Source organism: Trichogramma pretiosum, unplaced genomic scaffold (assembly GCF_000599845.2).
Source record: "Trichogramma pretiosum strain Unisexual culture from Peru unplaced genomic scaffold, Tpre_2.0 scaffold47, whole genome shotgun sequence".
Lineage (NCBI taxonomy): Eukaryota > Metazoa > Arthropoda > Insecta > Hymenoptera > Trichogrammatidae > Trichogramma > Trichogramma pretiosum.
This window is the reverse complement of record NW_019640859.1, coordinates 196,045-205,980: the sequence shown is the minus strand read 5'-3', so window position 1 is coordinate 205,980 and position 9,936 is coordinate 196,045. Positions and strand designations below refer to the sequence as shown.

Genomic DNA, 9,936 nt, shown 5'->3' with positions numbered 1-9,936 from the left:
GTTTACACATTTGACAATTTGAAAAGTACATGAGCTTGATCGTTTGGGTAATTTTTGTTAGTTAAAATTTCTTAGGTCGGTATACTTATTTATTGAATAAATGCCCGCGAACTGGGCCTATTGAGTTACTCGGGGCAACCTAGTCCTACCCAGTCTTACTTTGTTTTCATTGATTTGGTTAAACTCTCCTTTCATGACTTGTAAATATTGTCAAATTTGATTTGGTTAGTTCAATGTGTAACATTACTACGGCGAGATTAGTCGTTAGAGAAATTTCAAGAAATAAACATGGAATCCAACGGAGTATTTAACTGTGCTGTCAGGTAATTTTTGTTTCATCGTATTGAGAAATCGAAAATATTAAAGATTGATACTCAATCTTATTCTATGCATTTCAGAGTAAAAACTGAGCCTTGCGATGAGTCACTTTTGGAAAACAATCGTAATATAATTGACAAGACTCGAGATACGCAAGATGTTAAACTCTCAAGATTTCTGCGAGAAAGTCCAGTAAGAATTGATAAATAGGGTGCTTATACCAGTGATTGACCGCCTTCGACCAGTAAATGACCACTTTTGGATATGCAATAATTATCGTTTTTCCTTATTAAATTATGATCGAACATCGAAAACAAGATGCATCGTTCACTAAAGAATTGAATTCCGTCCATACAAATATATTTTTAATTGTTTTTCATATGATATTTTCCAAAATGGTCATTCACTGGTACCCGGTCATTAATTGGTCTGACTACCCTATATTCGGTCGATATTTTAAACTTAAATCTTATTCACAGAACCTCGGGTTTCAAGAATATGACGGAATGTGTGAACCTCGTGAAGACATGGAAATAGTTTTGGAATGTCAAGATCTGAAGCCGAGTTTTAATTTATTGGCAGTTCAGAAAATCGAAGACTATTCGGAAAACTTGCACAATACTAAATATATTCGAGATTATCCGAATAAAATTAAAATAGAAAATATGGATGGAGTGAAAAAAGAATATTTCGGTAACGTTTCGGAAGAATCGAGTTTGAATTTAAACTGCGAATTTAGCGGGCAAAATGAAAAAAATAGAATTACAACGGACCTCAACGACCAACAGAGATCAAAAACCCACATCAGTCCGATGCGTAGTAGTTCTACCCACGCATGTAATGTTTGCGGAAAGATATTCAAATGGCGCAGTAAACTTCGAACTCATTTCAATGCAGTGCACTTAGGTGTCAAAGTTGCATGCAATGTATGCGAAAAGACATTCACAAAAAAAAGTGATCTCAAAAGACACATAGATTCGGTGCACAACGGAATCACACATGCATGTGATATTTGCGGAAAAAAGTTCTCAGATAAAAGTAGTGCCAAAAGGCACATTGATACCACGCACAACGGTGTTACCCATCGGTGTGATATTTGTAGAAAAAATTTTTCAAGTAAGAATAATCTCAATACCCATATCGATTCGATACACAATGGTGTCACCCATAAATGTGATATTTGTGGAAAGACATGCAAAGATAGAAGTTATTTCAAAAGACACATCGATTCGGTGCACAACGGTATCACACATGCATGTGAAATATGCGGAAATAAATTCTCAATTAAGGGTAATCTCAAAACTCACATGGATTCGGTACACAGTGGTGTCACCCATAAATGTGATATTTGTGGAAAAAAATTTTTATTCCGATCTAACCTCAGCAGACACATTAGAGTGTTACATAAGGGGATTATGAACACACGTAAAACATGTGAGACTTGCGGAAAGACGTTCACGAACGTGAATAATCTCAAATTCCACATTGATGCAGTACATATAGGTGTCACGTATGAGTGTAACACATGTGGAAAGATATTCAAATACAAGAAAAGTCTCCGAATCCATATTGATTCGAAGCACAATGATGTCACGCATACTTGTGATGTGTGCGGGAAGAAATTCACACAGAAGAGGCACCTCAAAAGACACATACATTCGGTACATAATGGTGTAACCCATGCATGTAATATATGCGGAAAAAAATTTGGACAAGAAAAGAATCTCAAAGCCCACGCAGTTATGGCACACTTGCATTCGCGTAATCTGCATAAGTAAATGTATAATAACTATATTTATTTTTAATTTCGTAAAAAAATCTTACTCGAAGACTTAATTTTAAATTTGACAGATACAAATCACAAATTTGTGCATGTAACAATTATTAATCGACGCAATATACGTTATTTAATATTTTTTGCTCAAAACAAAAAAAGTTATTGGTTGTAGATCACTGATAAAAAATTGTATTTAATTAACATAAACGATTGGATTAATTGCATGCACACCTAATGTTCATAATTTTGATTCAATATCAATAAACCTAATAGCTGCCCGAGAAAAAAAAAATTGATTCTCAATCATTTGTCTATGTTTACTGAGAGGAGCATCTGAGAATTTACAAGAAGCCACAACATATAAATGAATAATTGAATTATTATTTCGGACAGCGCGCGAAGAAAACATTTCATGTTCTTATCGTTGCTGTATTTTTCATATTTACCTTTTGGGCATGAATTTTAAGTAATGAATTTATACTTTTAATAATATGATAGTAACATTTTATACTTTTATAAAAGTTTAAAATGAAGATTTTATACTTTTAAAAAGCTAAGTGTTGAAATATACATTTCATACTTTTATAAATTTTATAAATTAGACGATTTCGACTTTTTACAGTAAATTTTCATACTTTCGTGGCGAGCATTTATATGCAATTTAATATACATATTTTAACTTACATATTCACAAAGTATAACTTTAGTTTAAATATTGGAGTTGAAACATTTGAGATAAAAAAATCAAAAAATTACATATTTGAGGACTAAGTTTTTTTTATTTTTTTTTAACTATATTTCAAACATTTTATCATACATAGGCTTAAGTTTTTTCTAATCAAATAAATAAAATTGTTCATACTTTATTAAAATAATAATTTTTTCACGTGTACAAATAGAAATTCACAAAATTGACTCCCTCGGCTATCACAGATGCACAAATTGCATACGAAAATACCATTTTCTTACTACATTGTATTTATTATTCGCTCCGTCCTATTGAAATGCAATATTCTGTATAAAAAAACGGTTCATAATAATATGTTTAGATACAATATTAAAACAACAATATGTATACGTTTATCGGCACTAAAAAATTATATAAATTATAAATATATATATTTAAAATACATCGTATCTACATGATATAATATAAATTAAACTTATTGGTATGCCAAATAAATTAAAAATATACAGAAAGAACAAATCTCTGAACGAATACTCGTATTGATTACAAAGGTTCTACCTTACATAGAAAACATGAACTTTCTTAACTCATAAAAATAGTACAATGATTTCTTTATCGTTTTTATCATTGATTCTTAGCGTGCAACTTTTTGCAATTTATAGTTGTGTCAGCTTTATATCATATTTATATATCTACACTTTTATCTAAAATTATTTCAAAAATATTTTTTTTAATAATCCTAAATTGATTATTTTTATTTTGTTACTTGAGGCATTTCGAACATTCGATATGTTGAATTGAAACTTTGAACTTGAACAATTTTACGAAGGCTTTCGTCATTTTTAATGAAGCTCTTAAATATCACTTTATCATTATAAAAATAACAGTATAATTTTCACGTAACTAACACTTAAATTCAAGTCGACTGCATAACAAAATATTTCATATTAATATATATGTGTTTATACGTATTTCTCGAAAAATATCGCTTTTCTGACCTAAAATTTATCGGAAGTGTCGTTTCATTGAACACAACAGTTTATACACTGATTTTAACATTAATGCTCTTGGGAAGAAGCGGCTCGGGGCAATTTTTTTCTCGCGCGTAGACTCAATTAGCAATTTTATTCGTTGTAAAGATTGAGTCAAACGAATAAAGATAGAGCGGAAAAAGGAGAGCTTGAATGGCACGGCAGTCTTATTGTAAAGCAGCTTTTCCACGCCCCCCAAAAAAATGCGAGCTTTCTGTAATCGAAACAAGGAAGTGCTCGTATATAAGCCAACGTGCTCCGCGCAAATTTCCCAATATATAAATCGTTTTTTTTTTAAATTACACGTAATAAACGTATATCATCTGGAAACCCCTGGGACGGTCGTAATCGGACGCGAGTACAGAAAATGAGAGAGAGAGCTAGTCGTAACAGTATCGATGTTCATGGATAAATTTACGTGACGTTGCCAAGCTCCGGATCGGGACTACTCGATGCCGAGGTCGAGGCTCCTCGATGCGGATCGACACCGACGATGACGGTCGGCGACGACAACGACAACACCGGTGGCAGCTCCCGACGTTGATGACGATTGAACGATCCGTTGGGCGGTGGCGTCGGCGAGGCGCCGCTACTGCTGCTGCTGCTCGCGCCGCCACCGAAGCCGTTGGCCATGCGCTGATAGTGGGGCTTGCGATCGCTCTGGGCGCGCGTGTAATCCAGATGATCGTACTCGAGATCGGCGTTGTTCTGCTTGATCTCGTCGTAGACGTGCTCGGACTTTTGCTTCTCGAGCTCGTCGATGCTGTGATAGACGTTCAGGTTGGGATTGCCGAGGTCGGCGTCGCGGTTCTTCAGCGCCGCAGTGTGATTGTAATTCAAGCCGAAGCCACCTGAGATGGGATTTGCAAGAACAAAAAAAGGTCAAAAGTACGTCTTTATTTTACCAACCTAATCGTGGTAGAAATGCTCGATATTAATAATGAACGCAATGACCATAAAATTATATCTTATTATGTTTTAAAATGCACGACCATTGATTGGCTTGTTTTTAAACATTTTTCTTTTACAATTATTTTACAAATACTAAGCACATTTTAAGGGACTTGGAACCAACAATTCAACTGTTTCATAAAATGTAGACTGGTTTTTAAGTAATTTAATACAATAATGCTCTACCACTAAATAGAGCCTAGTATAAGGCTCTACCACTAGATGGCGAGTTTCTTTATGTGAAAACCTGCTAGTAACAAAGTGAAAAAAATGGTTTAAGTTATCAGTGAATTGTACCAGTAGAAATCTTCTATGTCGTGTTTCTATGTGAATATGTTGGCCATGAACTAGTCATAAAATATTAAGCATTTCTACCAGTGAAATTTCAATTTTATCTCACCCTTGCAATTATCTTCTTCGTCGTCCGGCGGATAACCGTATCCAAACTTGGCCTTCTCGTTATTCGTATTCTTACGAGTGATGATGTTTCTGATCTGCACGTTTTTCAACAGAGCGTCGGTACCGTCGTCGTTTCTCGAATTGCCTTGATAAGCGTAAACGGGATTGTCGAATTGATTACGATCTGCGAAAATCGTGGCATTCGTCATAAAGCATGAAAAATAATCGTATAATAAGATCGAGAGTCATTTTTCGAGCCTTACCTGGAGGCGTGACGGGTTCAGCTATATACTGCACTTGGGCGATTTCCATCTTGAGATTGGCCACTCTTCGACGATGATACATCCAGGCGGCGCAGAAAATTGCTATGCCCACGATTCCGGCGAAAATACCCCCGACGACGCTGCCGTAGCCGGCCTCCTCTTTTTGTTGGACGTTGCGCGAGTATATCTCGATGTCGCAGTTCGGACCTTTGAGAAAAAACAATTAATTTGTCAATTCAATTGAATTATGGAAAAAAAGAGCACGAAAAATCAATAAAAGCGCATTACCTTGATACCCATGCTTGCAGATGCAACCGTCGGCCGGGTGGCAGATGAAAAAGTCGTTCTTACACTGCGACGCCTCGCACACTTCCATGCAGTGGTCTCCGTAATATCCCTCGGGGCAAACTGTGTTTCAGAATATACATTCGATTACATAAACGTTGGTCGCTTTGAAAATTCGAGAATGGAATTTCATTCAGGATTAGTGCCTCTTTATAAGGTTTGATTAGTGCGCAAGAGGTTACATCAATCAATAATCCTTTCCAAACTTTTTTAAAAAACGGAATTTTATTGTTATACTTGTTAAAATTATTAATTATATGTACACGCCAAAAACTGCATTCATTAGTAGCGATTATTAGTATAAATCGTTTGAGAAAAAAAATTTGACCCATCGATGGTTTTAGTCGCCTCGCAGGCTTTGCCTAATAATTCACCATTTCAAAATATCAAGAGTTATTTCATCGAGCAAGCAAACAAACTATTTCAGAAGCGTTAACAAACTATTTTAGAATCAGACTGCGGCCGTCTCGAAATTAGACAAAACTTCTTCGGGCTTACTTTCGGTGCAGTGGGTGCCGGTCCAGCCGGGCGCGCAGCGGCAGTGGCCGTCGTTGGCCCGGCACTTGCCGCCGTTCAGGCACTTGCAGTGCTGCGTGCAATTGACCCCGTAGGTGTTCTCGGGGCAGCTCTGCTGGCAGCTGCGGCCCTGCCAGCCGGGCAGGCACTGGCAGACGCCCGTCACGTGATGGCACTCGGCGCCGTTGCGACAGTCGCAGGCCTGCGCGCAGTCCTGGCCGTAGCGATTCGGCGGGCAGGGATGCTCGCACGTGAGGCCCAGGTAGCCCGGACGACAGACGTAGGCGCCGGTCACGTGGTCGCACGTCATGTTGCCTGTGGGAGATATTATAATTGCCAAAAAGTTAGACGCGTGTCTCGTGTCGATGCTCCATGTCTTTTTACGTATATTTAGTTTTCTTTAGTGACAATTTTTACTTTGTAAAAAAAGAGGTTCAGTAATATCATTTTTCGTATATTGTGTAACTATTAACAATGAATATACATGACTAAAATTGATACAGTAACAACGAATGAAGCTCCAAGCAAAACTTTGAAAACGACACTAAAAAAGCAATACTCATGCAAATGATAATAAAGTCAAACAAACTATGAGAGCTACATTCATTCTACGTAATAATCAAGATACCTTACATGTTTTTTCAAACGTTTTTCTCGTAATACCGAAGAAAAGGGGATTTCGGTGGGATGTTGTACTCACCGTGACTGTTTTCAGGACATTTCTCTTTGCAACGCATGCCATACCAACCCTTCTTGCAGGGCAGCGAGCAGTCGGGACCGCCCCAGCCGCGCGAGCAGATACAGCTGCCGGTCTCGGGATCGCACGAGCTGTTGTTCTTGCAGTTGCACTCGTTGTGGCAGTCGGCGCCGTAAAGGCCGGGTGGACATTGGGTCTCGCATCGTATTCCTAAACGCAGGCGATAAAGCAAAGTTATGAAATCTTGGAATTATCTAGAGAAAGAAAATTGAAAAATTATAATGAGATTGAGAGCGAACCTCGCCACTCGTCTTTGCAGCGACAGCGCCCGGTGACGATGTCGCAGTCGATGCTGTTCTCCTCCTCGCAATCGCAGACCTGCGAGCAGTCGTAGCCGAACTTTCCTTTCTCGCAGCGCGTCTCGCACATCTCGCCCGTGAAGCCGGGTGGGCAGCTGCATTTTCCTGTCGATGACAAAGGTCAAATAGATGATCGATACAGTTTCAAATTGTGAATGAATAAATCGGTATCGGTAGGTCAATGACTCACCCGTTTGCGAATTGCAAGACGCGTTATTGAGGCATTTGCATTTTTCGATGCAGCCTACCCCGTGATATCCTACGGGGCAAGGTTTTTCACATTGCACACCGTCCCAGCCTGCGTATCAAAAATTAAAAAATTGAATTCGCATTCGTTAATTATGTATGGCTTGACTATAGTTTTACAGTACTTATGACATTTAAAAATAATTTCTACGACACATTGCAACGAGTGTAATTATGAAACACAGCTGAATTAGCAAATGAAATGATTCGTCTAAAATAATGAATTATGGTAAATAAATTTAAACTAATACATGCACAGTGCTCTAGATAAGAGAAATATTACATATAATTCTAAGCGCAACGTCCATCTATTATGCAATACAACGATTACTTTTTTAAACGATGAGAAGGTAAAATGATATTACTGATTATAACATTGGACTTTTCCACACATTGCGTCCTGAATCTCTACAATCGATTTGACTATTTTTTTTAGTTAAAACGGATTCGTTTGTTTTAGACAGAAAAGTGAAGAGAGTTTGTATAAACGTAAGTTCGCTGCGATCCCGCTCATCTTCGTACCTGCCGTGCAGTTGCATTTGCCGTCCTCGGGCGAGCACTTGCCGCCGTTCAAGCAGATGCACTTCTGGGCGCAGTCCTCGCCGAAGGTGTTGGCCGGACACGAGTCCTGGCAGAACTCGCCTCTGTAGCCGGCCGCGCAGATGCAGCTGCCGTTCACGGGCGAGCACTGAGCGTTGTTCTGACAGGCGCAGCGATTCTGGCAGTCCTGGCCGTACGTGTAGATCGGACAGGTCCTGGCGCAGGTCTTGCCGGCCCAGCCAGCCTTGCAGGTGCAGTCACCGGTCCAGGGGTGGCATAGCTCGGTGTTGGGCTCCTCGCACTCGCAGACCTTGGTGCAGTCGGGCCCGTAGAGGCCCGCCGGGCAGATGCGCTGCTCGCAGCGCGGCCCCTGCCAGCCGGGACCGCAGAGGCAGGCGCCGTCGACGTTCGAGCAGGAGGTGGCGCCGCTGGAGCACGTGCAGTTCTGCTTGCAGTCCAGGCCCCAGGTGCCGCTGGGACAGCTCTTGAGGCACTTGTCGCCGACGAAGCCGGGCTTGCAGAGGCACTCGCCGCTTATGTGATCGCAGCCGGCCCCGTTGTAGCACTCGCAGGGCACGCTACAGTTTTTGCCCCAGAATCCCTCGGGGCATCTGTTGCCGCAAACCGAGCCCTGCAATACAATGTACGGATAAAGTTGATCGCAGCTCGCAGGAGAGTATCGAAATGAGATTTGTATATATTGTACACACCGTCCATCCCGGTGTGCAGAAGCACTCGCCGGTAGTCGGGCTGCAGGAGCCGCCGTTTTGACAGCGGCACTCGGATTTGCAGTCGTCGCCGTGCTTACCCGCTGGGCAGAGTTCGCCGCACCTGTAATCATATTATGATCGAAAATCATTAAATGCCAATGCGATCTTGTTGAAACTTTTTGTCGTTTAATTCCAATTAAAGTTGCCAGTTTTATCAGGCTAAAAATGCAGCACAAAAGAAAAGCTTCTGTGATATAAACTACAGATATATACACTCGGCAACAAAATTATCGCAACAAAAAAATTCATCGAAATTTTGTCGATTTTCAAATGCTTCTATCTTGGGCTAGATTTATCGTATCGACACGCTTTTTTTTTTAATTTCTTGGAAATTTTGTCCTCTTTAAATCCATATAAATTAAGATAAGATTTGAGTTAATGTTGAGTTACCAGTAGTATTTGAGCGTGACCCTAAAAATTACTGAAAAAAAATGACTGTTTGAACGTGTACCAGTACCACAGTGATTTTTTTATCGAAATCTAACATACACCATCGCTCTTTTTAACGAGTAATTTAAAAAAAAAAAGACCTCTCTACGATTTTTTTAACGCTCTGTAGGTCGTTTTGAAGATACCATTTAAGGGGGGAAAGGCACCTAAAATCTAAAAAAAAAAAATTTTTTTTCATTGACTTTTTTGATAGGATTTTTCCTTGGCTTTCCAGTGCCGTGATCGGAATTTTAAAATGTTAACTGTACCGTGACGTACAGGTTATTTAGTACCGATACTTTTACGATTATTTAGAAAAAATGAATGAAACGACTCAAAGATATATCGTGGCCAATCTTTCATGAATCTCGAGACTTTCATAAGTCCGTAGCGCCATCTATTGATACTCGTTTTATTCTTTGGTTAGAGTACATCCAGCAGAAATTTGTTTGTTTACATGGCTATAGGTGTACAGTAACGCCACCACTCGCAGCACGTGGGTTTCGGCATATCTTCTGTCTCTCTCTGTTTCGTGCACGAGCCCTGATCAAATGTCAACAACAGTCTGCTGACTGCTTCTTGATTTTCCAATGGCTAAAAATTACAT

At 39.4% G+C, this 9,936-nt stretch overlaps 2 protein-coding genes across 6 annotated transcripts in view; one reads left to right on the top strand and one right to left on the bottom strand.

The window, feature by feature from the left end:
- The first annotated feature begins 176 nt into the window (after positions 1 to 176).
- LOC106654370 (zinc finger protein 665-like) lies at positions 177 to 2,558 on the top strand. Its single transcript, XM_023463659.1, has 3 exons — positions 177 to 323; positions 399 to 510; positions 798 to 2,558. The coding sequence occupies exons 1-3, from the start codon at positions 289 to 291 to the stop codon at positions 2,094 to 2,096; spliced, it is 1,446 nt and encodes a 481-aa protein (XP_023319427.1). The 5' UTR covers positions 177 to 288; the 3' UTR covers positions 2,097 to 2,558.
- Positions 2,559 to 3,217: 659 nt separating this feature from the next.
- LOC106654470 (protein draper) overlaps positions 3,218 to 9,936 on the bottom strand; it is a 23,141-nt gene continuing 16,422 nt past the window's right edge. For 4 of the 5 annotated variants that reach the window (XM_023463652.1, XM_014374385.2, XM_023463651.1 and 1 more), the window contains exons 6-15: positions 8,841 to 8,961; positions 8,113 to 8,761; positions 7,535 to 7,642; positions 7,285 to 7,449; positions 6,989 to 7,195; positions 6,271 to 6,603; positions 5,716 to 5,835; positions 5,428 to 5,634; positions 5,166 to 5,348; positions 3,218 to 4,665 (exon numbers count right to left, since the gene is read on the bottom strand). In XM_023463652.1, coding sequence (XP_023319420.1) covers positions 4,229 to 4,665; positions 5,166 to 5,348; positions 5,428 to 5,634; positions 5,716 to 5,835; positions 6,271 to 6,603; positions 6,989 to 7,195; positions 7,285 to 7,449; positions 7,535 to 7,642; positions 8,113 to 8,761; positions 8,841 to 8,961 — 2,530 coding nt within the window. In that variant the 3' untranslated portion in view covers positions 3,218 to 4,228. The remainder of the gene's footprint in view (positions 4,666 to 5,165; positions 5,349 to 5,427; positions 5,635 to 5,715; positions 5,836 to 6,270; positions 6,604 to 6,988; positions 7,196 to 7,284; positions 7,450 to 7,534; positions 7,643 to 8,112; positions 8,762 to 8,840; positions 8,962 to 9,936) is intronic. The other variant, XM_014374387.2, reaches the window with a different exon arrangement.

Coding starts and splice junctions, on each gene's coding strand:
- LOC106654370 (XM_023463659.1), top strand. CDS start 289: ATGGAATCCAACGGAGTATTTAACTGTGCTGTCAG. Junction 324..398: donor GTATTTAACTGTGCTGTCAG/GTAATTTTTGTT, acceptor TATGCATTTCAG/AGTAAAAACTGAGCCTTGCG. Junction 511..797: donor GATTTCTGCGAGAAAGTCCA/GTAAGAATTGAT, acceptor TCTTATTCACAG/AACCTCGGGTTTCAAGAATA.